The 27,831-nt window shown below is 37.1% G+C and overlaps 1 protein-coding gene and 1 non-coding gene across 2 annotated transcripts; both read left to right on the forward strand.

Moving 5' to 3' along the window:
* On the forward strand, nucleotides 1-27,785 carry LOC146140952 (uncharacterized). Its single transcript, XM_083391652.1, has 26 exons — nucleotides 1-209; nucleotides 997-1,163; nucleotides 1,871-1,981; nucleotides 2,891-3,017; nucleotides 3,602-3,726; nucleotides 6,147-6,274; nucleotides 6,809-6,980; nucleotides 7,672-7,798; nucleotides 8,872-9,010; nucleotides 9,671-9,831; nucleotides 10,518-10,609; nucleotides 11,258-11,307; nucleotides 14,718-14,913; nucleotides 15,532-15,642; nucleotides 16,991-17,090; nucleotides 17,764-17,948; nucleotides 18,568-18,657; nucleotides 19,995-20,114; nucleotides 20,852-20,923; nucleotides 21,901-22,040; nucleotides 22,609-22,767; nucleotides 24,115-24,278; nucleotides 24,817-24,933; nucleotides 25,424-25,536; nucleotides 26,671-26,803; nucleotides 27,567-27,785. Exons 1-26 carry the CDS (start codon nucleotides 80-82, stop codon nucleotides 27,671-27,673), a joined length of 3,336 nt encoding a protein of 1,111 aa, XP_083247778.1. The 5' UTR covers nucleotides 1-79; the 3' UTR covers nucleotides 27,674-27,785.
* Trnaa-ggc (transfer RNA alanine (anticodon GGC)) lies at nucleotides 19,742-19,816 on the forward strand. Its single transcript has one exon. It is a non-coding gene; the product is annotated as a tRNA-Ala (tRNA).
* Nucleotides 27,786-27,831: the final 46 nt, after the last annotated feature.

Below are 27,831 nucleotides of genomic sequence, written 5' to 3' on the forward strand. Positions count from 1 at the left end.
ATAAAAAAATGCCTGATTGACTAAACTACCCATAAATAAAAATTAAACGATTATTACTTAACTTAAAAAAGTAACAAAGATGTCTCTGAGGACTCGAATAAATGGATATACAGCTTGGGCGAATCTCCGATTGGTTCCATATGAGTCGCTGCTTAACAATGTTTTACTGGACATCATCAAAGGAAATCATGTTCAGCAACTTCTACATAGTAAGTGCTTTTTTGGTGAGTCTAGAATCCTACCACTTTTTTACAGTACGAGTTGTCAAGATTAAAATTGCAAGGAAGAAATAAATATGGAAACCTTGACCCACCTGAACCCAAACGCTAACTCGCACTGTACCCCTAATTTAATGTTAGCAATATACCCCTGGACCTAAAAGTTGTGGAATTCTAGGCCAGCGCCCTTTTTTAGAATAACAAAACGAGATTTTAAAATTAAAATTACAAAGAAGAAATAAATATGAGAGAAGAAATATAACACTAATATATTTAATTTTTTCATGTTTCATTGCACAAATATGCTTTGCCGATAAGAAGTTCAGTTATCTCCACTTGTGAACTTACTATTTATTTTAATAAATATACCATTCAAGAGGGAATCGCTCATAAGATCACAAATCATACCTGAATTTATTTGTAAGTTTTCCAGAACATCATAACCAATCACACCTAAGTATCGAATGAGTATGGATACTGCCACTTTGCTTTGGAAATTGTTTCCATATCATTCCGAAATAACCATGTAAACTATCAGAAAAAAGGAAAACTGTAAATGTAAAATATGCCCCAAAAATAGATAGTTTATCCTGATCACCGCAGTTTACTTGAATAATTTTAAAAGATCCTAGATCTACAATGGAAATTCAATCATCACAAATAAGATGTGTTTTAAAGTTGACTGAAAAATCATCGAAACTAAAAGGATCCTCTGCAGACATTCTAAATATATATAGACATACCATAGTAAGATTAGTGATATAATTGTTTTTACCAGGCATGACTGGCAAGACAATGAAGAAGCTTCAGTCATTTGAAGGACTTACGCAGCCCCAGAAGGTAACAAGGATTGAATGGTTTGTGGATGAACTGAAAAAGTCAGAGGTCATTCCCGACGACGCCAGAGTTAATTGCCGGATGTTTGCCATGAAGTCAGCAGATCATGTAAGAACTAGAGACATATAATAAGTGTTTAATTTGGAGAAAGCTTAAGGAAGATTTGTTATCAGGAAAATAAGCTTGTCTTACTCTTATATATACATGACTTCATTTAAGTGTTTAGAATTAAACTTATATATTAATGAATTAATTGAAGTGCACCTGGTTTACTGAATTTAAGTCTTTGGGTGAGATAATTTTTGAAGTCAATCAATGGAAACCAACTTAGGTTTGACTTTAAAAGAGACATGTTTATGTTAAATTATTTTTTAGTGTCTCATTTTGTAATCTTTGGATATTTAATATCATAATAACATACTTTTTGCTTGTTAAGGTTTAGGTAAATTTGTTTTTCAAAGATGGAAAAAATGGTGTAAATTTAGAAATGTTAACTGTTGTATTTTTTTTTTATATAAATGGCCAGACTTGGACTTTGCTTACAAGTGCAACAGCAATTACTTTAATTTTTTTATTTTCGACTTGTTGTGTAAATATCTTGACTTAGGCATATCAGGCGCGTACAACTTGACTAAAAGAAAAAACTTATTTACAAATACTGCTGTGTAAATCGGATTACAAAAAGCTCTTCATTTCAAAACAAATTAAATATTTGCCTATTAATAAAAAATGAGAATTCAGGTTGTATGACAATGCATTTTAATATTTTATGGCATCAAATTTTATTTCCTTTACATAACAAATTTTGCTTTTAGGTATTTGACTTACTATGGAGACTGGTTGCATACGACATCTGGTTTACATGGGAAAGAATGGAGTTTCTGCAACAAGAGAATGACAAGAATTTAACTGAAATCCCGTTTAGGGTAGGTACTTTTTTAGATTACTAGAGCCCTATTTTCTTTCGATAATACTTGCTACAATTGCAGTTTTTACTGACTTAAAATAAAGCATTGATAGCCATATGTTAATATATTCATTTGGAACTGAATTTGCAGTAATATAAAAAATAGAATGAATTTTTCTGCCACTATTAAAAAGAACCATGTGGATTTAATATTGGTACCACAATTAAAATAGAGTTTGATCAGCTAAAACAAAGTTAAATCTAGATATTTGGCTATTTATTTTGTGATATACTTAGACTGATAGTCAGACAACTAGTACCTGATGATAGGCCAAGACTAACCAAATTTATATTTTAAGATCCACATAAAATGCCACTTATACCAACTCAGTTATATATATATATTCTAGGACATAGCTGGTAACAATTAGACAATTTATGTGACTACTTTCTAAGAGCCCTTTTGATTAGTTCTTTAAGTCTTTTGTTTACTCTTTAATATGTATTTTGGATTAACAAGTCATTTTAATATGTGTTCCACTCAAGTCGTTTGTAAAATAACCAGTCAAGTAACAACTAAGATAAATAACACGATTTTATGAAAAATTGCTCAATGAAAACACTTTATTTTAACACAAGTTGGTTGTCCAAAAGACTAAAATCAAGTCATATCAAGTCATTCTGAAACTGTGACTTGAGTTCACTGAAGTCAATTCATTGACCTGTATCAATAAACATTGTGGAAAACCATCAACTTTGTTTAACCACTCCTACATATCAAGTGACAATATAAACTTTGAAAGTTGTTGAATAAAAAAGTTCTGGATTTTCCTAATGTTTACTATTTACTTGAAACAAACAATACATAACAGCTTTCCTTGTTAAATAACATTTATAAGCCCGACATACATACGGTGCTGTCATACAGTGGACCCCGGAGCCCCCGCCTAAAAAGAAGAAGCGGAGGGTGATTCGCACCGCTGACACAATGATGTCAGGGTTCGGGTCATCTTCACAAGTCATGCAGGACGCTACTCCATCGCCTGAACCTGAAGGTACTCTAGCACAAGAAAAGTTTCAGTTGATTTGGGTCCTAGTTTGCTATACCTTTCTTTTGACTACTGAAAGATCTTGTTGCTATATGTGGAACTAACTTCTGCAGATCAGTGGAGTCCCCATACTCTATTTTTCCTATTTTAACTACAAAAATGTAAAACAATTTTTCATTTTGATATTTTTTACGCTCCGTGCGAATCTGCTTTACCTTAGTAGTATGTCTCATGTCATTTGAATAAATTTGTTTTACACCATCGAAAATGAACTTAAACAATATAAAGGCATTTTTTGCTTTGCTCGATCATCTTTGTAATATAGCTTTTGTAAGTATCCCCTCTCCAACCTATAACTTTAACGAAACAAACCGACTGTGTATTGTTCTAAAGATAACTTTCTTTATGACGTCACGTTTTGATGTAACTTTGTAACATCATGTTTTAACGTAACTTTGTGGCGTCAAGTAATGACGTAACTTTGTGATGTCAACTTATGACGTAACTTTATGACGTCATCTTACAAAAAAATATGAAGTAGTAGACTTTTGGCCCGGTAAGTATTTCGATTGACGTCCACGCCTATTTAGGTTACGAGAAGTTCATTGGAGCAGACAAGATGAAGTTGTACAAACCTCGGAGACCGAGGGGCGGCTGGTACAGCTACCCATCACCGGACGATTGTATCCTTGAGATGATCAACTCGCAGCTGCAGGTTGGTAACGATTGCAAACCGAGAATCTTGACTTAATACAATGTTTGAATTGGTAAAAACTACGCCACGATAGCAGTATAATAGTCCAGCAATGCTTGTGGCCAGATTATAAAAATGTTAAAAGATATGTATCTATATATATTTCACCAGCAATGTTATTATATCTAAGGACGGTGTTCAATTTACGAGAAAAAAATATGCTAAATTTATGCAGAAAAAATACCTTCGGTTAGTTGGTGTTCTGACGTGTTATAAAAAGTATAGCAATCAAATTATTGGCAAGGTAACATTTACTCGTGCTTTCGTTTAAAATGCAAAAGTGATTAAAAGACAATATGGATTTTTTCGCATTTACTGGATTTTTTGTTTTTAACTTTCGGTTGGACAGAGCTCTTCAACATTTATCGGGAAATGCTGAGATCAATGTTTGTGGTGAATTTGTAGGGAAAATCTATCGGCTTTCCGTTTTTCGCCTTATTTAAAAAAAAATCAGTCCTTTCTTAGAAGACGTAATTGCAACAAAATATATCCTCTAAGCATGCTTATCAACGTGTCAAAAATGGCATGTAAGTTTAAAAGGATACCTAGTTTTAAAAAGTAGACATGCGTACTACTCTGTTACCACTTACATGTTTAAGTAAATAAATAAGATTCAATTAAAGCTTTCTTACATTTTCTGTATTGCGACTTAAATGTTTATGTGAAGAAATTGAAAGCGTTAATACAATTTCACCCACTTCTGTATTATAACGGACTGTTGGTTTAAAAACAAACTTTATATACTATAACGTTGATAATGCGCATTGTTTGATTGGAACGTTGGAACAATGCTACCCATTGAAACAGAGTTACCCTCTTCCTTTAGGGTTCGTGTGTGTAAAATGCGAATGTCATCTTTAACCAACAATGTAAAACGCGCCGAAAACCATTCAAACGACGCCAAACGATTCAGGCGCCAAAAAAAAACGATTTATGGCATCTTCTGCGTTTGATAGCAAAGTGCGAAAAGACAAGAGCGCCGACGGTTCTTATCGCGTATAGTAGTGCTTTCTTTGTGGCAAAGCAAACACGGAGCCGTAGCGTAAACAATAAACTCCCCGGCCGCCAAACACTGGTAAGGTCACTTTGTATTGTTACCGGGAGCTTTAAAGAGCTGTCGCTTTGTCTTTTTGAAAAGGTATACCTATAGCTTCTCGATGCTTTGTCGGCAACGTTTAAATGCCCGTGTTAGGTTTCGATGCGCAACTCTTTGAGTTTTAATGTGTATCATTGGTAAGCGGCTCGATTAAGTTATTTTTCCACATTGATCAGCGGATGATTTATATTTTTACTGGCGCCTTTATTTTATTTTTTACCCGCTTTTTAATTTCACCGAATTAAAAACACTCTTTACCATGAAATCAATTTTCGGAAACACGCGTTTTGTCTTTTGCATCCATTTTAAATTCCAACCGTTCCTGTTATGTATTTCGGCTACTCTCAAACTGAAACGAATTTGTTTGCCTTAAGTAAGCGTACGCGGTACAAAGTTAATAGTGGAAAAATAAACGGTTTCGAGTTTATTTGCGTCAAACCAAATACTAAGCGTATGACTAACAGTTTCCTCCGGCAATATATATTATTTTCTACCAACGTTTCGGCTTACTATCCGGCAAGCCTTCGTCAGGGACTGACACACAAAGCCAACAAGACACAAAGTAAAATCACAATAAGAAAAAAGGAGATAAAAATGTGCGAGACGCGTTCAAACGAAACGTTGGTAGAAAATAATATATATTGCCAGAGGAACCTGTTTTAAATATACTATGCCTGGTAGCAACAGCATATTTATTGTATGACTAACAGATCAACCTAATTTCCTTTATTGGACTTTTGGTAGGCGAAGACATAACAATTCAGCGTAGTTCGAATTTAATGAATATGCGCCATTTCTTCACATTACTTCCGTAATTTTCTCAATTTTTGAGAAATCTTGCTCAAAACCAATCTCAGTCAATCTAAACATATAAAATTATGTTATTGGCCGAATAATTTAGCAAAAATGCCTTTGAACGTTTCAATTTTACCCATTTTTCTTCTTTGGGCATGGTACTGACGTCATTTTGGCTAATAGGATCGCGATACTTTTTGTCTCATATATCGATATCGGTATCGAACTAAAATATCAAGTATCGGACATCCCAAAGAAGAACACAACAAACGAATGCGATAAAAAAAAGACAATTAGCTGGGCTTCTTTTTTTTAGCTGGACTTAGATTATAAGTTAACTGTCACTAAGTTATAGCATCACCAAGCGGATGAACTACTAGACTGATGTCGTTGCTTGATGGCGCTCGAGATCCGTTCATCGTTAATCTCACTATGAACGTTTGGTTGTCCACAAAACTCGGAAACTAACTTTAACCTACTTCTAACGCAGCTTGTCTCTGAAGGCCACAAGTTCGTTGTGCACAGCTTGGACGACCTGGTCGACAGCAGGGCGCTCTGCGGTCTTATTAACTCGTTTGCACCGGGAACCTTTACAACAGAGGTCATGCTTAACGACAGGTAAGCACTTGTTGGCAGAATTGTATAACTAGATTTATTTTTGCTATATAAAATTAATTAGAATTAAAATGAAATCAGTTTTTCCCGATTAGATCATTTTATTTGTCTCAAATTAGATTAGAATTAGAATTACTGAAATCTTGAAAACCTGAATACAAACTACAATTTGAACTAGAATTACATTTATAATCAATATAGTTTAAGACGCAATTGATTCTCGCAATAATGTGGACAGTAAATATTTCTGTGCTAATTTTTATGTTTTTTAGCATAACCTATACTTTTTACACTAAAATAATCACCTACTAGTCGTTCCGCCCAAAGAGTTTTATTTCAAATTATTTGTTTTACCTGTGAGACTAAAAATGCCATTGGACAAAGTAGCATTTTTGGTCAAATCCGAATTAGATTAGAACTAGAATCAGAGCGGACATGAAATTTATAAATTAGATTAGAATTAGAATTAGTCGCATTTTGCCAGAATTCAATAAATTAGAAAACTAGAAATCTCTACGCAAACTTTTTGATCGCCAGGTGGACGATCAACCTGGCCCTACAGACTGCTGGCAAGATGCTTTACGCCTCCAACCCCATGGGGTCCGGGGACCTATCGGAAGCCGACCCCAAGTCGGTGTGTGCCTACATGTGCTTTTTTTTCATGAGCTGCTACAAGCTTAAGCAGTCCAAGGCCGTCATCAACAGGCTTGTGAGTATGGAAACTTTTTCAGTGAATATACTGTTGCTATCAGGCGTTTCAATAAAGAAAAAAAGAGAAAAAAAAAAGTGCCAACGTTTCGACCACCTGTTTGGGCAATCTTCCGGCAATATTATTGAAACTATAGGCGAATATATATATATATATATATATACATATAGGTGAAATATTATATGTTTTTCCCTTTAGTTGTAATAATATTGCCCTGAAGAAGATTGACCACTTTTGGTCGGAAGAACAATTTTACAATAGAAACTTTTTTTACTAATATCGAATCAGAGCTGATAGCATAGACGCCGACTTTTTTGTTTTTGTTTTTTCACAGGTTTCGTTTTAACGAACATCGGTTTGTATTATATAACTGTAAACGTTCGTATTATTTACATAAACTATTTGAAAGTACCAGTTTGTTTGCTAGAAAGGTATTTTTCTGCCTTAGTTTTTCTGATTGTGCGGCCAGTACAGTAAAGGACGTTAGTTATACGTAGTCTAACAAAGGCGTTTATAGCAATAGATTTCAAAAAAACGTGTACATCAGATCTTACTCCAAGTATACCCCCATACCCGGGTTGGCACACGCAAGTGAACCTGAGGTGGGAATGTAAAAATACTCCTTAAGTTTTGAGAAGAAAACAGACACACAGGTGTGCAACAACTGTGATCCTTCCACTTTTCTTCCCAGAAAGAGTTGATCCTCCTGATCCAGGAAGTGTCCTCCGAGATCTCGCAGCTTCCGGAGCACCTGGACAACATGCAAGATCTCAAGGTGAAGAAGGAACTGCAGGAGAGACTCGAAGAACATCAGAGAGGTGCAAAGTTAAAAAGGAAAAACTGAACCCTCGTTTAAATCTAACTTTCCTAATTCTCCACTGGTTTTAGATCGGCTTGTCAGATGTTTATTTTTTCAAGTGGTTGCTGACTATATTGTTTACGCACCCTGGAAATATATACAGTAATATAAAAAAATAAATAAATAAATTAGGCCTTGAAACATCACATACACCATGTGAACAATCTTTGAGCCCTTCTCGAGTCGTAGTGGCCAACGATAATGGCACCCTTTATCTAGTACACAAGATGCCTACGAAGAGGCTCACCGAATTCAGCCTGATCAGGATTGTAATGCAAGGCATAGAAAAACACCTAGCCTGTGGTGAGGTTCGAACTCAGGGCCTCCGACTATGGTCATAACGGGATCGAACCTCACAACAGACTAGTTGTTTTCTAGCCTAGCCTTGCTTGCACTCCAATCCTTTTTGGCATTTTCACAACGACTTGCTGTCATGTCGCAGTAAACGAAATTTTTAAACATGCGAAATGTTGAGAAATACTGGTGTAATTTCACTATAATCGTACGCTAACGAGCAACATTATGGGACACCCCGAGTATAGGTTGTTGACTCTGTGTATCCGAATATATTATTAGCGCGCCAAAACGACAAAAAAACTGCAAAGCTCCAACTTAACGGAACCCACATATATAGTACACAAGATGCATGGCTTATAGAAATCAGTCAGGCCTTATCAGTGTTATAGTGCAAGCAGGGCAAGGCTAGAAAAACAACTTGCCTGCGGTGAGGTTCGAACTCTCAACCACTGGGTCGTGAGTTCTTAGCGCGACAAAACTACAAAGCTCCCACTTGACTGTTTCCTTCTCACTTCACTGTTAGAGTACAAACAAGTAAAACAAATGAAACAATCAACTAAAACAAATGAAATTAAAACATCTGCTGCGTTTGATCGTAAATCTGTGTTACGGATTTTTAGTTATCTAATTTAGCCTATACCAAGCCGCTAATGAAACTAAAGCCGCATGTGAGTTCTTATTTTGGGTTCTATAATCCAATAATAATAAAAATTAACTGATTCCTTACCTCAACAGAGCAAAACGAACTACAGGACGCCTACGACATCGAGTACATCAACCTCTGGCTGCGGCACATTCGTGAGGTGCAGGCCGAGACCAGAAAGATTATCGCAGAGAAGATGGCGCAGCGATTCGACCTGGTTAAGGTTCCCAGGTGAAGAATTTTGCATCAACCTACAAACTAATACAACGCTACATTAGCCTTTCAGTCATCAGAGACTCACTGAATCTATCGATTAATAATACAAGCAAAGGAAGGCTAGAAAAACAACTAGCCTGTGGTGAGGTTCAAACTCACGACTTCCGGCCATTCCGGGACCGTGCTTTACTAACTGAGCTACATAGGCTCAGAAGGGAGTGAGTCGAGAAACAACCACACCACCATTGCCTGGTGCAAACTGTTCGTACATACAACATCGAAGATGCATCAGGCATTGGTGCAATGGTGCAAATAGCGTGTTATCTGGTCAGGGCTTCGTTTGGTAATAACAACATTTTATGAAACGATTTTTCCGAAAACTCAACTGGTGCCACCGTTTTCACAGTGACCTAAACCTGGAATGGTGCTCATTTTGAAAATAGAAGTTTCTTGACCTTAAAGAAATGTTATGACCCAATAACACGGGGTGCACCTTTTCAACTGCACGCAATGTCCGGCGACCGTTATCTAACTATTGACCGTTATCTAACTATTGGTTCGAACTCACGAGTCACGACCTCGGTCATACCTTGCCAAAAAGTCTTCAAATCTACAAAACAATGTACTTAAGTTGATTTGCGTATTGAAAGGTCTTTAAAACCTTTTGGATTGCAGAAACATGACGATCAACGAGCTTTGCATGTCGGTGGCCATCAACCTGCAGCTTACCCAGGGCGCCGGTTTCTATCGCGTTTACGAGAAGGAGACCTGCAACCCGGACAGGAGGATTGTTCTCAGGGACAAGCACACACACGAGTTTCTCGACGACTTCACCGGTCAGTTTAACGTTTTTTTTAACAAACCCTGCTAGTTGAGTGAGTGTAGAGGTGTTTGATATAATTTGTTGGAATGTCCTATAGATTTATCCGATACCGATGACGATATTTTGGGCAAAAAATATCGCGATCTGAGACCGAATGATGTCGCGATAAATGCATCTGGAATTTTTAAAAGCTATGAAGCCGAGATTTTGCTTAAGCGTTACGAATTTAGTTACTATACTACTATCTTGTTTTGCTACGTTTAGATTTCAAGATAGAATCGCTATGTTGAATCGCAAATCATATACCTGAAATATTAATATATCAAGCTGACACCAATACCACCCTAGTATCGGTCGAGTACCGATAATAACACTTAGTATCGGGTATTAGCTCCGATCCGACATTATCGTACATCCCTACTTGTGAGTGTTGTAGCTTAACTTAGGAAGATAAGTTCTAAACGTTTCGAGTTATCTCTCACTTTAAATGGGCTTTGAGATTCTTACTACGTCTAACTACAACATCCAGCCATTAGGCTCTGAAGTTTGCAAATAGCCATTTAACAAGTTTTAGACATAAAAAAAACAAAAAAAACATTATGTTTATTATATAACATTGCCAATTCATAGTTGTGTCATATCAAGGAGCTATTCCCTATATTGTTTGTGATATACTTACTCCAAGTTTTTACATGGCAGGTGTCGAAGGAAGTCGCAACATTCGCGAGTTGCTGGGGATTCCCCAAGGCGTCGTCTACGTTCTGGAACCTTCCCTTTATCCAGATTACGAGGTTTGTGCGTTTCCCCCAAGTTACATCGCAAGTAACAATATTTCCGTTTATTTCGATTTTAGACAATCGTTTTGAATAAAGCTTTGCGTGTCCTAGCTACTACATATAGACTTGTACTTTGAAAAAAATTTGACGTCACTGTCCATTTTCACCAATGCTTTTTACGTCGCAGTCCGCCTTTACCAACCTTTTTCATCTTGCAGCATATACCTTCACTGTACCGTTTTTATTACCTAGCGACTTGCGTTTACTTGAATCTATTTTAGTCCCCAACGTTGTTGCGCCTAAACAATTTTAATATGAAGAACTTAACGCGAAACCGCTAGAAAAAAGGTTAAAATTATAAGGACAGTTAATAATGTTCTTACGGGTCGGGTTTGGGGCCAGGTAAAGGTTGTATAATGTGTAGGCCTGATTCTGACCATTTAAGTCTTATTCCGACGGATTTAGGACTTATTCCGATTTCGACGGTACTACGACTATTGTACATTAGTCCTATTTTGGCCTTATTCCGAAGTGCGTTATTACCCGACGTTAAAGTTTGTTCTTATTTCGGTCTAATCGTTGGAGTCCGCTTAAACAAAGACCACAGGTAAAAGTAGAACTAGAACTTACTACGAATTCTTCGTATTTCTTTTTTTTTTTCAGTTTTACCTTGAAAGCCCATCAAGAAACAAGACTCTTCGCACTAACACAGCGTAAGTCCATTTTTTGTGTCAGTATTGAAGTAGAAAAACTCTACATAGACAAAACAAAATTCTGCGTTGCCTCGTGAAAGCTAAACAGATCTATAGCTAGGTGAAAACGCCACCCTTGAAACTTTATTGCAACATAAATTTGATAATCAGTATATTCTTTCGAATAACAGAATCTGCCTGAATTCAAATGGTGAAAACAAACGATTCTGGTTGCACATTAATGATAAAATAAAATGAATTATTCATGACGATTAAGATACTGATGATGATTTTAGTAGCGAAATATATTTATAATATTATAACATCCAAACAAACTGGTTTTCAGTTTACTACGTTCTGTACTTTGTTCAATCTTTAACATAAATTTGAATAATATTTTCAGTTTTGTGATTGCCTGTCTATACTCAAACAAAATACTTTAGTAGAAAAGTCCTAAAGTTGGCTTCCTCTTAGCTTTAACCTAAAATTCGCAATATTTCACCCTTCACACTGCTCACTAATAACACACAGGCGACTGTTGACTTTCGAGATTGGCCACTCAAGAGTATAGAGAGGCCCTCTCGAAGCTATTGCTATGTCGCCATACGGCTGCCTAGTGCCTATATTGCGCGCCTCTTCATAAAGGCAGTTTTCGCCGTAGACAAAAAGTTGTATTAAATGAAAACTTGTGCCTGTCCCGAAAACGGCGGCCCATTGTTGGTTGGTCTTGCGCCGATTGATTTGGCTTGTTCCCCTATGTACAACCCCAACAATGGCACCAGTAGGGCGACGACATATATCAACCAGCGGTATGTGACTTTGTATGTAGGCTTTGATTGCCTATAGGCTTGTTAGGCAATGGTGCTTAAAAGTTTGAAGACGTTTTGCAGGAAGGTATATAGTTTTTCAGGTAAAGTGCAAAGCAGCTTAGAAACGTTTACTGGCGATAAGAATACCGTGTTGAATATAAGACAACGAGTTTAACCAGCTAATTAGTTCAATTATTAGCCTATCTATGTGCAAAATTTCGTATTGATTTAATTTATTAGTGTAGTTTCGTTTTCTGCAGTTATAAGCTACACAAATGTAAAATAATTAAAATGCACTAAAAAATCATTACTTATCGAGATAATACGCAAGATACTTCAGAAAGGCCTATAAAAATCAGCCTGATCAGAATGAAAGTACAAGTAATTCCAGGCTAGGAAACAACTAGCGTGTGGTGAAGTTCTAACTCACAACCTCTGGTCGTGCCGGTCATTTGCAGTTACTTATCTAGATATTTTCAGAAATAAAATCAGGCCAGCCACTAATTCGGTCATTGCTATGAAGGGACAGGAATGCTTTTAACTTGCACAAGCCCTATAGCTGGACGCCTTTTTGCAGGGGCCTACATTGAGGTTAGGCCGAATTGTAGCGAGAAAAACTGGCAGTGCATACAGATTTAAAAAGCTTTCAGGCCGCATCGCGCCTTAGGAGATGATCAAGCGTGAAAGAAGCAGACCCCGTCGTCTTATACAAGTGGAGTCGGCGTTGGCGCCTTACATTTACGCCGAGGCCCTTCCGCCTTTTGATACTTGGTGGATGGAGCCGGGACATGATGGAGAACCATGGTAATCATTAGTAATGTCCGACAGAATCGGATCGGTGCCGATACCCGATGCTAAGTGTAAGTATCGGTACTTGTCCGATACTAGAGCGGCATCGGAGAATATCCCATATTATATAATACAAGTTACTCAGTCATGATTTGCGATTTAACTCAGCGAATATATGGCGAAAGAAACCTCATAAAAAAAATAAAAGTAGTCATCAACTTGGGATAACCAAACTTCCTAACAATAAAGCAAGTTTTGGCCTAATCAATTGGAAAGTTTATACTCTTCAAATTTTTAATTTGTCTATTTTCATTGTTTCAAGTATAGTAATGACGTCATTTGATATCGGATCTGATCGCGGCACTTTGCGTTCAAAATCTCGGGTATAGATATCGCAATAAAATGGCATTGGACATCCCCAGTAGTTATCATTTAAGCTTGAACTTTGGTCCAATTGGCTGCCGTTTTTTTTCGCAAAGGATATAAACGCCTTGTATCTCTATGTCGTTTGACTCGATTGATTTACCAAGTGCTGTTGGGCGCTTTCAAGCAGTCCGGCTCATTTTTGTTGAACATTTTATGATGGGCTGTAGTACAGATAGACTTTCTTGGGGGTTTATGTATTGGGAAATCACGTCGGTTTTGCACTGGTGATAATAAATGAAAACAGTATAGATAGCTATCATAAATTTATGATAACTTTTATCTGATGCTCTTAGGAAAAACAATTTATAATTTGTGAAATCTGTTAACCTAATAATATCGATACATAAGCTATGGTTTTGTGAACAACCTTTATATCGGTATTATAGCATGACATTCCCCCTACAGCGTTTTGTCAATACTTTTATTCTAAAGTTTGCTAAATCCACTAGTTAGCGATGTTTTTTTAACCTTTTTATGGTCATTGTTCTTCACATAAAACAGTGAAATTAGTGATACCCATTTTTATAACTCACTAGTCATGACCTTCAAACTAGACTCTCCTTTTTTCGACTCAGTAATAATTAATAGATAACATCCCACAGTGACATCATATATTAGCCGCTTGGGCGGAAGTACTCAGGTTAGTCAACCACTGATGCTACTGTTCATAATTATAATAACCACCTTGAGTGGTATGTTAACACGGGTAGTTTGAGACTATTCCCAGTCCAAAGTGTGCATGCACATTACCAAATTGGAAGGTGTTAACGTCGCAAACTGTAAATTGTAAAGGAATAGCAGTGCAAGAAAAGTCAAGTCTAAGATAAGTCATTCTTAAAATAGCTTAAGTCCAAGTCAAGTTATAATTGTAGCAAGTCCATACCAAGTCAAGCCCTTGTTTTAAGAATTAGTCGTTAAACTACTAACATTGGTAACTAACCCAATTATGAGCAATAGCTCAACTGGAAAACAACAAAAACGTAATATATTGCAAGCAGATTGTTTTATGCAAAGAAAGTAAGATATATAGCCCAATTTTATAAAAAAAAGCTCAATAAAAACACTTTATTTTGAACCTGGTCATATGTCCGAAAGACTTAAGTCAGAGCAAGTGTTTGAAAACAGTGATTTAAGTGCGCTTAAGTCAAGTCATATTTAAAGTTATGTGACATATGAATCGATTGATCTATATATCAACCCTATTTACAGTACGTTAATACGTTGAATGCGGACTGTATATTATAGGAGGCGAATTTGCGTGAGTCGGATTTTGTGTTTTAGTCATAGTCAGACTTGAAATGTAATAGTAAATTACGGAACGAAGTTATTATTTTGTTCGTAAGTTTTCTTAACATAACGAATAATATACATCATTGTTTAACACATATATTCTTCTTATTCTTCCAGCTTCCTCTACCAAGTCTTCCCCGGTAATACATCCCAGTGGCAGCGACTCTTCTTTAAGGCAGTAAGAAACGGCGACCTGGACGTGGCTCGCAAGATGGTGGTCTTCTTCTCCGAGTCGCATCCGGACTTTGTTTCCTCCCGGGAGCCGAACACCTCCAACACGGTCCTGCATGTCGCATCCAGATTCGGACACTTCGTGAGTGCCAGATATTAACTTGTTGACACATGTGAAGCATGCATATAAATGTTTATTCTGTGATCATTGGTCAAACCCTGGAATCGTACTGACCAACGATAACGATACACATATACAGTAAACAAGATACCTTCGAAAAGGCTTACCGAATCAGTCAGCCGGATCAAGATTGTAGTGCAAGCTAGGCCCGGCTATAAAAACAACTTACGACCTCCGGCCATACTGGGACCGTCGCTCTACCAACTGAGCTACATAGGCTCAGAAGGGAGCGAATCTAGAAACAACCATAACACCGTTGCCTGCTGCATCATATTCGTACATACAACATATTGACTGTGTAGCTCAGTTGGTAGAGCGACGGTCTCTCTATGACTGGAGGTCATGAGTTCGAACCTCACCGCAGGCTATAGTTGTTTCTCCAGCCTGCAATGCACTACAATCCTAAATTCTGATTACATATCCTGCTACGCGTAAAATGTTTAATTTAACAGAAACTAAATGTATGGGGGAGTGTATTTTCTTTAGCAATGAGGTAGTGTTTTTCGTATAGCAATGAAGGAGTGTATTTCCTCCTATGCGCCTTTGTTCTCTTCAAACGCACTATTTTTTCGCTCCAAGGACATCTGCAAGTTCCTCCTGGAAAGCGGATGTGAGGTGAACGCTAAGAACTCGACCGGATGCACTCCACTCTTCTTCGCTGCCGAAGGACTCCACAAGAGAGTCGCCCAGGTACGGAGAAAGATAAACGAATTGGATTCGCAGAAGTTCAACATAGTCAAGACTATACATCAAGTTTGTAGAGCTCTTCTGGCAAATGTAATTTTTATTCCGACGTTTCGACGTCCTATACAGGTCATCTTCATCAGGGTAAATGACACCGACCTGTATAGGACGTCGAAACGTCGGAATAAAAATTACATTTGCCAGAAGAGCTCTACAAACTTGATATTATGCCTGGCAGCAATAGCTTATATATTGAAGACTGTACGTGTCCGATACTTAATATTTTCTGAAGCAAAGATAAACCGATCGGATTTCAATAAACGGGTCTGATTTGTGGCCCGGAAAATTTACCATAGTCAAGACTAGCGATTCGTGATACTTTGTTTTAATACCGATACCCGATATTTTGGACAAAAAGTATCGCGAGGCGAGCCGATCCCGAATGACGTCAGTGCCATGCTTACAAACCAAAATGTACTAAGTTGAAATGTTCAAATGCCTTTTATTACTAGGCCAAAATTATGAAGTTTAGTTGAAAGTTGAAATTATTAAGTTTATTATGAACCTCTAGGTGTTAACTCTAACTTTTTTTGACAAATTTGCAATTTGAGATTAAAATACTGCGTTTGAACGAAAGTCATGGCTAAAATTCCTACTTTAATTTGTTATGGGATGGGCACCGATACTACCTTAGTATCGGACAAGTACTGATACTACCACTTGGCATCGGGTATCTGCTCGGATCCGGTATAATCGGACATCACTAGTCAAGACGGTTGTAAATCGCCGTGTAGAACTTCCTTTAGTTGTGTGATATTTTGTATTTTATCGATACCAGAAGTTGAGGGCGTGGTATCGTACGACTGATAAACTTATGTCGAAAACTTACAACCACTAAAATTCCCTTTAAACTAAATTAAATAAGAAAATTAAAAATAAAATCCAATTTGTGTTTTTAATAAATTGTGTTTAAAAAAAAATAATGTTCAGGTGATATTGTGTAATTCACAGTGACGGACATTCGGTTTAACAAAAATAAAACGAAGCTTTTATCAGTAGTGGCGGCTATTTTCCCCCCATTTAAAATACACATCACCGTATATTTCATGATGTAAACAAGTCATTTTTTAATAAATCACAAGTCAAGTCCTAGTCAAGTCAAAATTATTGCGAATCAATTCCAAGTCTAGTCCTTGCTTTATGAAAACGCTTAATTTTTACGCATTTGTCCAAATGACTTAAGTCAAGTCAAGTCATTTCAGAACAGTTACTTAAGTCATTGCAACACTGGTAGATTTATCGGCAAGCATCTTGCACTTTTGTTTCTTAAATGAGCTTAATTTTCGACTTACAGCTCCTTATCGAATGGGGCTGCAACACAAAGATTCAAAACTTCAGCTGCCAGAACGCCTTCGATGTGATGAGACACGAAGACATGAAAAGCTCGCTGAAAGGTCTGCTCCATTATCTTCAAATTTTAGATTAATTAATTATCAGTATTTCAAAATGATGTCTACTTCTGTATGGGCTTTGCTACATCGCACTACAACCTCCAACCATTATGCTCCAAAATTATCAGTCTGTTATCATCACATAAAATTTCCCAACGAGTAAAGCAAACGACCAAACGCGGTTACTCATTACAACAAAACTTTAATTGGGTTAAATGAAACGTAGCATATGATATGTTTAAATCAACTAACACTGTATATACCTGGTTAAAATCGGCATCAGTTACATTAAAAAGATATTTGGCAATCTCCAGCATCTTATCGGTATGATAAACCCAAAACTATTACAATTTAAAACAAAATTAAACTAAGGATACATGGGTGTGATTTGAACTCATGTCCTTTGGAAAACGCGACCATTGCTTTAATCTGCTGAGCTATCATCCATTAATACGAACTCATGTTTGTCACAAAATACCTTCAAGATTAAATTCACGGACTGTTCTTGTAAAAATATTCATGTGAAATTTTACCGTGATACTGTATTTCACGAAAACGCAAAAAAATCATATGAAATTTTACCGTGATACTGTATTTCACGAAAATGCAAAAAAATCATATGAAATTTTACCGTGATAATGTATTTCACTAAAACGCACAAATATTTTGACCGCAGAGATCGCGCAGCTGTGGGTCTCCACGGTTCCCGACGCCGTGAGCGGTCGCCTGGAGTCCATGAGACGCATCGTGAAAGATCACATGATCGGCATCCGTCTCATGGCGGACGTGAGTGCGCGGTGTCTCAAGGGAAGCACCCTTCTGCACACCGCCGTGCACTTTGAAGACCAGGAGACAATAAAGGTTAGTGATTTATATAAACTGTTGTCCTGGTATAGTTAATAGTAATATAAATCAAAAACAGCCACCTTTGTAATTGTAATTGTTCACCAACGTTTTCGGCAACTTATTCAAATCGCCTTCTTTAGGGTGAATGACACCGAACGCTCGTAGTACAATATATCGAAAAACATAAAAGGAAAAGATGAAAGAAAAAACGCTAAATCGTTATCGCTAATACATTTTTTAGGATTTTTATTGTCCGCGTTTTTTCGTTGATTTTTTCCTTTGTGTTTTTCCATATGTTATACTACGAGCGTTCGACGCCATTCACTCTCAAAAAGGCGGTTTGAATAGGTTGCCGAAACGTTTGGTAACAACTACTATCAATATGGCCTTTTTACCTGCTCGAAAGAATATTAGATTACTCCAAAGCAAACTACTAAACAGTTTAGTATGGCAAATGTAATTAATGTAGACTGTGCTGAAATGACTTAAAAAAATTAAAGCGACGGTGCCGGATCTATTGGTTAAACGTTCAGTGGAGCCGGTTCCAATGCTGTTTTACTCTGGCTCCCAAGCCCTGACTGTCACACATTGCAATTTAGAATATGCCATGTGACATCACGCCTTGTTGTTCCAGAACCTTCTTAAGGTGCGGGTTGACGTCAACTTGCGCGACTACCAGGGCGCCACCCCCCTTCACCGGGCCAAGGCGCTCAACATTCTCGAGGTTTGAGCTTTTTTTTGCGAGTTTGCCTCAAAGTCCTCGAATCTTTAACTTCTGAAAGCGATTTGCATATATAAAATTATTTGTACAACTATACGTTGTGTGGATCTGTAAAGTAGCTTAATGATCAATTGCAAGGCCAAAAAGTTGAGTAGATCGACATCATCTTGATTAAGACGTTTCGATACGAGCTTGTATCATCTTTATTTAATGTGACTGAGAAGCAAATCAAAACATTGCTTATAAAAGGTGGGACGCTTGTCATCAGTCTGAGTTTCTATAGTTAAAGCATCATTCGGCACCTTCAGGCGTTGAACAGGTACAGCGGTGTTGATGAGGTGTCAACGGGCTGCTGTCTTGGATAGATAACGACTCAAGTAGCCGTATTAAAACGTTTTAATCAAGATGATGTCGATTTCCTCGACCTTTGTGGCTTTGCAATTTCCTATCAAACCATATGTTATGTGTTTAGAAATTGCCACATAGAATAACAAAGTTTTGAACTGTTTGTTATTGTGTTAAAAACGGCGTTTATACTCCTTTTGTTTTCAAAATAGTTTCAAAAATGTCGATTGATTCAAATTTTAGGTCTTTGGAAAACTATAAATTTTTTTTTTGAATACAATTGAAGTTTTAGAATTTGTCTGGCAACCCTTTTTTAGATGTTCCACGTTTTGTCAAATGCCTCTTTAAGCAAAACCATGAATTTTATTATTTACTTTATTTGTAAGTACAATGCCTAAAACAATCAAAATAGACCAACTGCAAACAGTAAAATGTTTTCCAACCTAGTATCGGATGAGTACCGATACCACCACTTGTCATCGGGTGTAGGGCCTGATCCAATATTATCGGACATCGCCAGTGTCAAACATTCATCACTACAACTGTTTAACCTCGAAAATTTCCCCTCGTCGTTTTAAACCCTAATTTTAACCTAAAAGCTCATAGTTGTTCAACACACATGTGTGTGTATATTTCATTGAAGGATACGGTACAGTATATCCCCTTCAATGTGAAGTTGCTTCCACTAACAAAATGTAGCAAGCATTGGCGTATAGTTGTTTTTCGACTCGTTCCTCTCTCAGCCTGCATAGCTCAGTTGGTAGAGCGACGGTCCCGGCTTGACCGGAGGTCGTGAGTTCGAACCTCACTGCAGGCTAGTTGTTTTTCTAGCCTGCGCTGTTTGCATCATTGATCAACAGATTCGGTGAGGGCTTTGGTTGTACCATTGATACGTAAGCCGTAATTGGTCAAAGAGCAGCTTCCGAAAGGCTAGATCACAGTTGTTTAACACATATGTGTGCGTTTCTTTTACTAAAATATTTTTCTTTGTACAGCTATTGCTGGATAGTAACGCCGACATCAACGCACCGGATAACGAGGGCAACATTGCGCTCCACGTTCGCGCTTACGGGGAAAAGGACAGACCAAGCTTCGTCGAGGGAATCCGTATGATGGTATTTATTCTTATGTTCATAGTTCGTTGCTGTTACAAACTTTTAAAATCCCCTGCCTCCGTGGCTGCACCTGCTCCCTAGTGGAGACAGGTTGTCAGAGTACTGGCCTCAGACACTACTGACTTGCTGAGAAATTCCCGGCCTCCTTCTTGGCCAATGGAAAGAACCGAGAAACAAGCCTTACCTACTTTATTTACTTTTGCACTTACTTTCCATCGGTTCCGTTCACCATCGGTGGACGAAAAAAAAACAATATATAAAAAATATAACAATTAAAAAATGAAAACTTTTAAAAGGTACCACAATTACATAAACCCAATTTCCGAAATCTTCGGCAGCTATACATGGCAAAAATCCTAAAACCACTTTTTTGGAAACGTCCTAAGCATATTCAAAGTGCTTTAAAGTGGAGTTCGACTAGGCCGACAAATAAAAATTGGCGACACCTGTATCCATCCGTAGAACTCATTTGCCATGATTATAGAACTTCAGCGTCATCATTTTGAATTTACGCTTTTGACCGTTTAAAGTTAAACCAATTTGGTATTTGACTTTAAATAATTTTGACAAATTTTGACCTTACGTGTAAATTTTGACAAAATTTTGACTTTTTTTGACACGTCTAAAAATAATCGCCCACTGATAAAATACAACTATGCCTTAACGATATGATATATGGAATTTTTAATTTAAAGCTAGATCAACAAAAATGAACCCTTTTTATAAACCTTGTATAGATGGGCCGTGGTGCAGATGTTACTCACCGCAACAAGAAGGGATTAATGCCTGTGCATTGCGCTGCTATGCAGGTGAGTTCGTGACGACGCGCTATTTCGTTTTAGTGTTTGAGCGCCATGAACGTATACACGCAACGTTTACATCTGTGATTTACAACAGTGTTGTAATGACTTAACTTAATGACTTGACTTAAGTGGGTCACTGTTTTCTTGTGACTTAAATTGACTGAAGTCTTTTGGACAAATAACTTGACTTGACTTTTTTGGACAATAACCCAGGTTAAAATGAACAGTGCTTTCATTAGGCATTTTATATTACAAAATTGGGTTATTTATTATAAGTTTTGTACATAAAACAATTTGCTTGCTATTTATTGCGTTTTTCGTTATTTTTTAATAGCGTTATTGCTCATAGTCAGACTAGTTTACCAATTTTAATACTTTAGCGTTTAATTTTTATGACCAGGACTTGACTTGAAATTGACTTGCTCTTATTATGACTTGACTTGTTTTTAATTTAAAATGACTTGGATTTAAGTTATCGTCACTGGAACTTCAGTCATTTGAAAATGACTTGTTTACAACAGTGGTTCACAACCTTTTTGACAAAGACCACCCTACCGAAACGAAATATAAATACATTGCTGCGACCTGACTGGCGTTTTCGCTCGATGATTTACTGTATTTTCACATAAACGAAATTAAACCGGTTTAATTCATCCGGCCCGCGAAATATTTACTCTCATAAATAGTTTATCAACAGAAAAGTTCATCGGGTGCCAATTCCAGCTCAATTTTGATGAAATTAAAAAAAGTCGTTTTTATAAAGATGAATTAAAAAAAAAGTCGATTTTATAAAGCTCAGTTTTCGAATTTAGAAAATGTATTTTAATCAAATTTTCGTTTAATAATGATCAAGTTGGAAACAATATTGGATCCGGCCTGTGATCCTCAATCGTTACAGTTATCCCTCCCTTTACGAAAAAATTGCTGTCCCCTGCTATAAACACTTTTGTTACGTCACGGCGTCACGTGGTGCTACGTCGTAGGGTCGTCGTGACATCATAGAGCTGATCTTGGAGGAGACAGATGACGTGGTGAGGTCTGAGGTGGACAAGGAAGTCAACGATTCACCTCCGAGTCTTCCATACTTGGCCATGGCTGGAAATCACCTTGCCTGCGCAAAATGGTAACTATATATCAGACCTGGGGAAACTACGGCCCGCGGCTTTCCTTTATAATTTTTTTTAACTTTTTTTGAAAAGAAAAATTCATTTACGTTTTTGTTTTAATTCTGGATTAAGAATATCAAAGCCGATACCGAAGTAGGTATCATTTTGAACGTTTTGAAAAAATATTTTAATTATTTTCAAGATGTTGTTTAAAATGCTGTTTATTTCTGTATATACTTTCATATTCTTATTACGTCTTGCTACAACCTCTAACCATAATAAAGTTTTTAATGGAAGTATGCCTAATTGCCGATACGTTCTTTTTGTAATTTTATGATTATTTTGTTGGATGAATTACACATGAAAGGTATCCTCACTTATTCCTACCCATACCAGCTTCACTAAAATATTTATACCTATTTTATGTTTTTCATTCCCGCTGTCGAAAATAATTGTCCACCCCTGTATTAAACAGTAGCACTTTCGATATATTTCCAGCAATGTTTTTGTTTTTTTGTAATTCGTAATTCTGTGTCCCCCTTTAGTCATTTGAGCGACAATCAAATTTCTTCTCTAATTGTTCAGGCTGGTTCAGCAAGGCTTCCTCTTCAAGTCCAATGAGTGCAACAAGATCATTTACAAGATCCTCACGCAGGAGCTGGTAATGGATGAGCGGGACGAATCCGTACGTTTTCTGCTCTGCAACGGCGGCCTGGTCAACCTGAGATACGCCAACGGCGATACGTAAGTCGGATGCCTCACTAAGAACAACATCAAGATCGGAATAAAACACACTTTGGAATAAGACTAAAATCGGATTAATACCGTACCTAATAGTCTTGAAAAGGTCTAAATCGGAATGAGTCCTAAATCCGTCGGAATAAAACCTAAATGGTCAGAATAAGGCCTAGCCTTTTACCTAAACCCAACCCCTAAGTACATCACTAACTGCCCTAATAATTGTAACCCCAACCCAATTCCTAACCCCACTCATTACTTCCAACTAACACCAATCAGGGGCGAAAAAGGTCTTATTGTGTAATCCCTTTTTATGTCCTTTCTAAACCTTAGTTGATTTTGTCTAAAATTTTTTTTCTTAACCTATTCTGCATTTCTGAAGACTGTTTACGTGTGTAAATCTTTTTTTTACAGTCTCCAATAATAGCCTCAACTGTTTCGCATCAGTTTTTGCATTATTTACTTTTTGAAGCCAAGTTTATGTGCGTTGTAGGATAAAATCCAAAGTTACACCAGCATAGTGCTAATAGGTATGCCCGGTACTCCGAAATCGCACATTTGGCCGAATCCGTACTCGGGCTATTTTTAACCGATTCTGCAACCCTGGCAACAGGTAATAAAAATTAGCCACCCGCTGACACTTTTATCCGAGACCTGAAGGGCAAACAGCGACCAATCTTTGTTCCCATCAACATAATTTTGGAATGCCGTGATATGCTTCACATTCTATTCCGATACCGGTTCCCGATATTTCGGACAAAGATTATCGCGATCCGATCCGATCCGTTCTAATGACGTCACTACCATGCTTAGACAAGCAAATTCATGATATGGAAACCTCACGTGGTAATTTTTTCAGGTGTAAGTCGAAATTTGCTTCAACGTTAAAAGGTTTAGTTAATACATTTAATTTTCAAGGTGGAATCGCTGCGTTTAAATCATGATTTAAATTCCTGTATTAGTTTGGTATTATCGAATCTGTACCAATACCACCCTACTATCGTACGAGTAGCGATACTACCACTGGACATCGGTTATCGGCTTCGATCCGATATTATCGGACATCCCAAGTGCTAATTACATTCATTTATTTAAAACATCCTGCTGATGTATTACCTACTTGTGCGTTTGGCTGTTATAACGTTATAGCTTAGTCCAGGGTTCGAGACACTTTTTAGCAAGAGGCCCCAAATGTTGAATATTTTTGGTTTTGTTTCCATGAGCGCCATATAATATTGTTCGACATCTAATTTAAGAAAAAAAAATTGTATTACCAAAAAAGCCATATATAACTGGCGAGCCATAGGTTGCCGACCCTTGGCTTAATCTCACACAAACAAATTCTCGTCTCAGCTCGGTGCACTTGGCGACGCGCATGAGTGGCCCTGCTGACGTCATCCGTGTGCTGTTTGAGTTTGGCGCCAGGGTGGACGGGGTCAACAACGAAGGCTCCACTGGCCTCTTTGACGCCATGAAATCGAACAACTTCGAGGCGGCGAGCGTTCTCATCGAACAAGGTAAACAAAATTCTGTTTTTTTTTTCTATAATTTAGAGTGTTCTTTTCTATTGGGCTTCCATGGAAGTAAGTAAGTTTTACTTTCAGTACTGTGAGTTTTGGTCGCATCTTGGGGGCCTTTTTGCCGCAGGCAAGGCTGTAAGTTTTTTAACGAGTATCACAATGTTTATGACTCAAAAATGAACAATGTTTGCACACTGTATGAAAAATACGACGTTGTACAGCATTTTAAAAGTCACTATTTTCGTTCTTCTTACAGCTTGAAATAAGTTGGCAAGTCGATATTTCGATGTTTGTTTTGAAACGTCAATAACGCAAGGCGTATTTTAGCCATGGCTTATGTACAAAAGCAGCAGGAAACTTTGAAATTAGGCGGACAATTTCGTGAATAATTTTTTTTTTGCTACGCGAACAAGTAGTGAAGTAAACGTCAAGCCTGATTTTTTGGTTTATTTTAATGCATATATAAAATATAAGCACATGATTAACCTTTGCCTGGAAAATGGTTGAAATCACAATCAAACCCTTATTTACTTAGGTGCTGACGTAAGGTGGAAAAACAACGAGGGGTTGACCTCGCTTGACCTCGTCCACGACTATGACGAGTGGATCGCCTGTCCACTCTTCAGTGACGACATAATAGCGAGGTTCAAAGGTCAGTGCGAAAATTTGCGGCACTTTAAATCACAAACCAGTATCGGTTGTAGCATGGCTTTGTTTGGGTGTAAATTGCTATACATTCACGGTAAATAAAAAAAAACATAAAACAAATGGGATATAAACATTTAAAGAAGGAAATTGGGGATTTAAAACATTCAGAAAAGAAAATAAATTTTAAAATGTATTTGTAAGCAAGAAGGGTTCGGCCGTAAACATTAGTGGAATTGATCATTTGATTCGACGTAATTGCTATATAACTTTATTTTTGTGAAATACATTTTAAATTTAGATCCTAATGGTTGGAAGTTTTAGACGTTGCGGGAAATCTCAAAATTTATATGAAAGAAGGTAGCATTTTGAACGTCTGCTTTTTGTACAGCAACTGATGGTGCCTGTTTATAACGCGAAATATTTACTTCTGGAAAATTTTAGGACGTTTTATGTCTATTTTTATGAACAGTCTTAACAACGTTATTTCAATCCAGCGTACAAGCTGAAAAGCGCAAGGGACCTGATCCGCAACATCAGCAAGAAGATACAAGACGAGAACAGAAAAGTTCAAGCGATGATCAGGCAAAATATCAGCCTCAACCGCCAGGTATGTAGTAGGAATGTCCGATAATATCGTATCGGAGCCGATACAAAGTGGTTGTATCGGGTAATCGTCCGATACTATAGAGTAGTATCGTTGCTAATCCGACACCAAATTATTACTGTACAAGTTTTAGCCAAAATTTGAGATCTAACTTAGGTATTCTACCTTATAAGGTAAGTTATAGGCCTATTTATGCAAAAATAGTAGGCTGACAACTGTGAGGAACCACACTTCTTTAGACTATAAAGCATATTTGGGCCTAATCGACTGGAAAAAATACCTTGGAAAGTTTTGATATTATCGATTACAATTTTGATGTGATTTAATTTGCCACATTTTTAAACATGTTTACATTTATGTTGGTAAAATAATAATATATTTTTATTGGTTATTATGAGATCGAAGCCTGTTCCAACACTGCTGGTAAATTTTCGTATCTTTGTCCATCGTGCTACTCTCCTTGCGATAACGCTTTCAACGATTTACAGAGAGTGTAGCTTAATACGCAAAAAGCATTTTTCGACACAATTTTGAGCATGAAAAATTCAGTTTCTTGTATTAATGCACACCACTACAAGCGTTCGAAGCGTTCGCGTTTCAGTTGGAAATTTAACGATAAATGAAACAAGATCCAAACAGAACCACAAAGTATACAAAACGATTTAGAACACTTTTTCCAAAAAAGCCGAATACTACAGTTACGCAAAATGCATCATCAATTCTGCTTATAAAATAGATTCGAATGATTTGTGTTTTATATATTTTGTTAACCCTTTTGTGGTTGTGATTCTCTTGCTATGTGGATGGAAGATGCGGTGTTGGAACAACTAGCAGTGTTTTTGAATTTTCCTACAACTATAGGAGTGTTGGAACAGGCTTAGATGCCAATGTACACATTATAAATAACAATAATAATATTATTTAATTAACATAAATACAAACATGTTAAAAAGTGTGGCAGATTAAATCACTTCAACATTTTAGTGATCAGCAAGCACTAAAGTTTAATTTGCCGTGGATCTGGTACGAAAACAACGCTCGCAAACGTCAAAAAAATGAATAAAAAAAAACTTTTTTATATATTTCGTTAAAATCGCAATTACTAAAATCAACTTTAAACGTGACCTTTTTGCGCAGCCATTCCTCTCGTTGCCTGGCAACCGGGCGCAGACCCCCGGAACCGGCGGGTACCTGCAGCGCGGGACTTCCCCGGTGCCGAGATTCCCGGCCTACAGCTTTCCCGCTCTGGCGCCTCCGGTGGCCAAAAGAGGTAGGTGTCCGACGCTTAAAAAAAACTCAATTAAAACCGCAATCCTTATGCTTCAAATCATATTTTATTTCAAATCAAAATATTCGGAGCAAATAGTAGTGTATTATATTTTGTTATAAACATGAACTTATTGTCGACTTAAACGTATTAGTCAACGCTCAACAACATAAAATTCACAAAGCATAGTTAGAGTTTTTATTCCTTCTCACCCTATTGACACACTCCTTTAGTATGCGCATGCGCACTATGGTCTCCCTCTGCAGGCAATGTGTGAGGGGGTTCAGGCCTATATCAGAAAATACATCGCTTGAAACGATCCCTAAATTTGCAACGTAGTGTGTCATAGGTTTTAGTTTATGACGTCACGCTTTTGAAACGGCCGTATAGAAACTTGTCCTAGCGTTATTATTTATAATTTTATATCAACATATAGGGTAGTAAGCATTGCATTAAATGTTTTCTTTCTTCTCAAAATCGTTAATTCAGCAAGTTCATTACAGCTTTGTTTGGTTGTTTTTTTACTAAGTAGTTTTAAGTTTAAAAACTAAAAATCAAAGATTTTATTTAAATGTAAAATCTCTATTCTGGGGGTTCGTTAAATTATTTAATATGCTACTTTTAATAAAGGTAGGTACAATTTATTTCACTTAAAAAAAAATTCTAATTTCCTATATTTAATATTTTTCTAAATATTTTATTAGCTCTTGACATTTAGGTTTCCATTTGTGTTTTCGCATCCTTAATGTTGTTAAACTTCATTTAGCTTTCACGCCCAAAGTTCCCAATGTTACCTTTTCCCGCAAGTTGGCGCTACCACCCGTCAGCATCCCGCAACCACTGAACCGTGACTCGCCCCAACTCGCCTTCTGATTGGTCCTCCTTTGTCACGTGGATGCAGAGTTACCCAATCACCTTCGTGCTTCGTAATTTCGCTAACATCCTATTCCAGACAAAGTATTTTACCTGTTGCTTAGGGTAGCTGGATACTTGGCAGATTATTTCAAAAGCGAATTTATTTTTTAAGGTAA

This window comes from Ascidiella aspersa, chromosome 6 (genome assembly GCF_963924565.1).
Source record: "Ascidiella aspersa chromosome 6, kaAscAspe10.2, whole genome shotgun sequence".
NCBI classification, from domain to species: Eukaryota; Metazoa; Chordata; class Ascidiacea; order Phlebobranchia; family Ascidiidae; genus Ascidiella; species Ascidiella aspersa.

What these genes read in the sequence shown, in the direction of transcription:
- LOC146140952 (XM_083391652.1), top strand. Translation starts at nt 80, where the DNA reads ATGTCTCTGAGGACTCGAATAAATGGATATACAGCTTGGGCGAATCTC. An exon ending in ACTCTTCGCACTAACACAGC is followed by an intron (nt 11,308 to 14,717) that starts GTAAGTCCATTT and finishes TTATTCTTCCAG; the next exon opens with CTTCCTCTACCAAGTCTTCC. An exon ending in AGGCGCTCAACATTCTCGAG is followed by an intron (nt 18,658 to 19,994) that starts GTTTGAGCTTTT and finishes TTCTTTGTACAG; the next exon opens with CTATTGCTGGATAGTAACGC.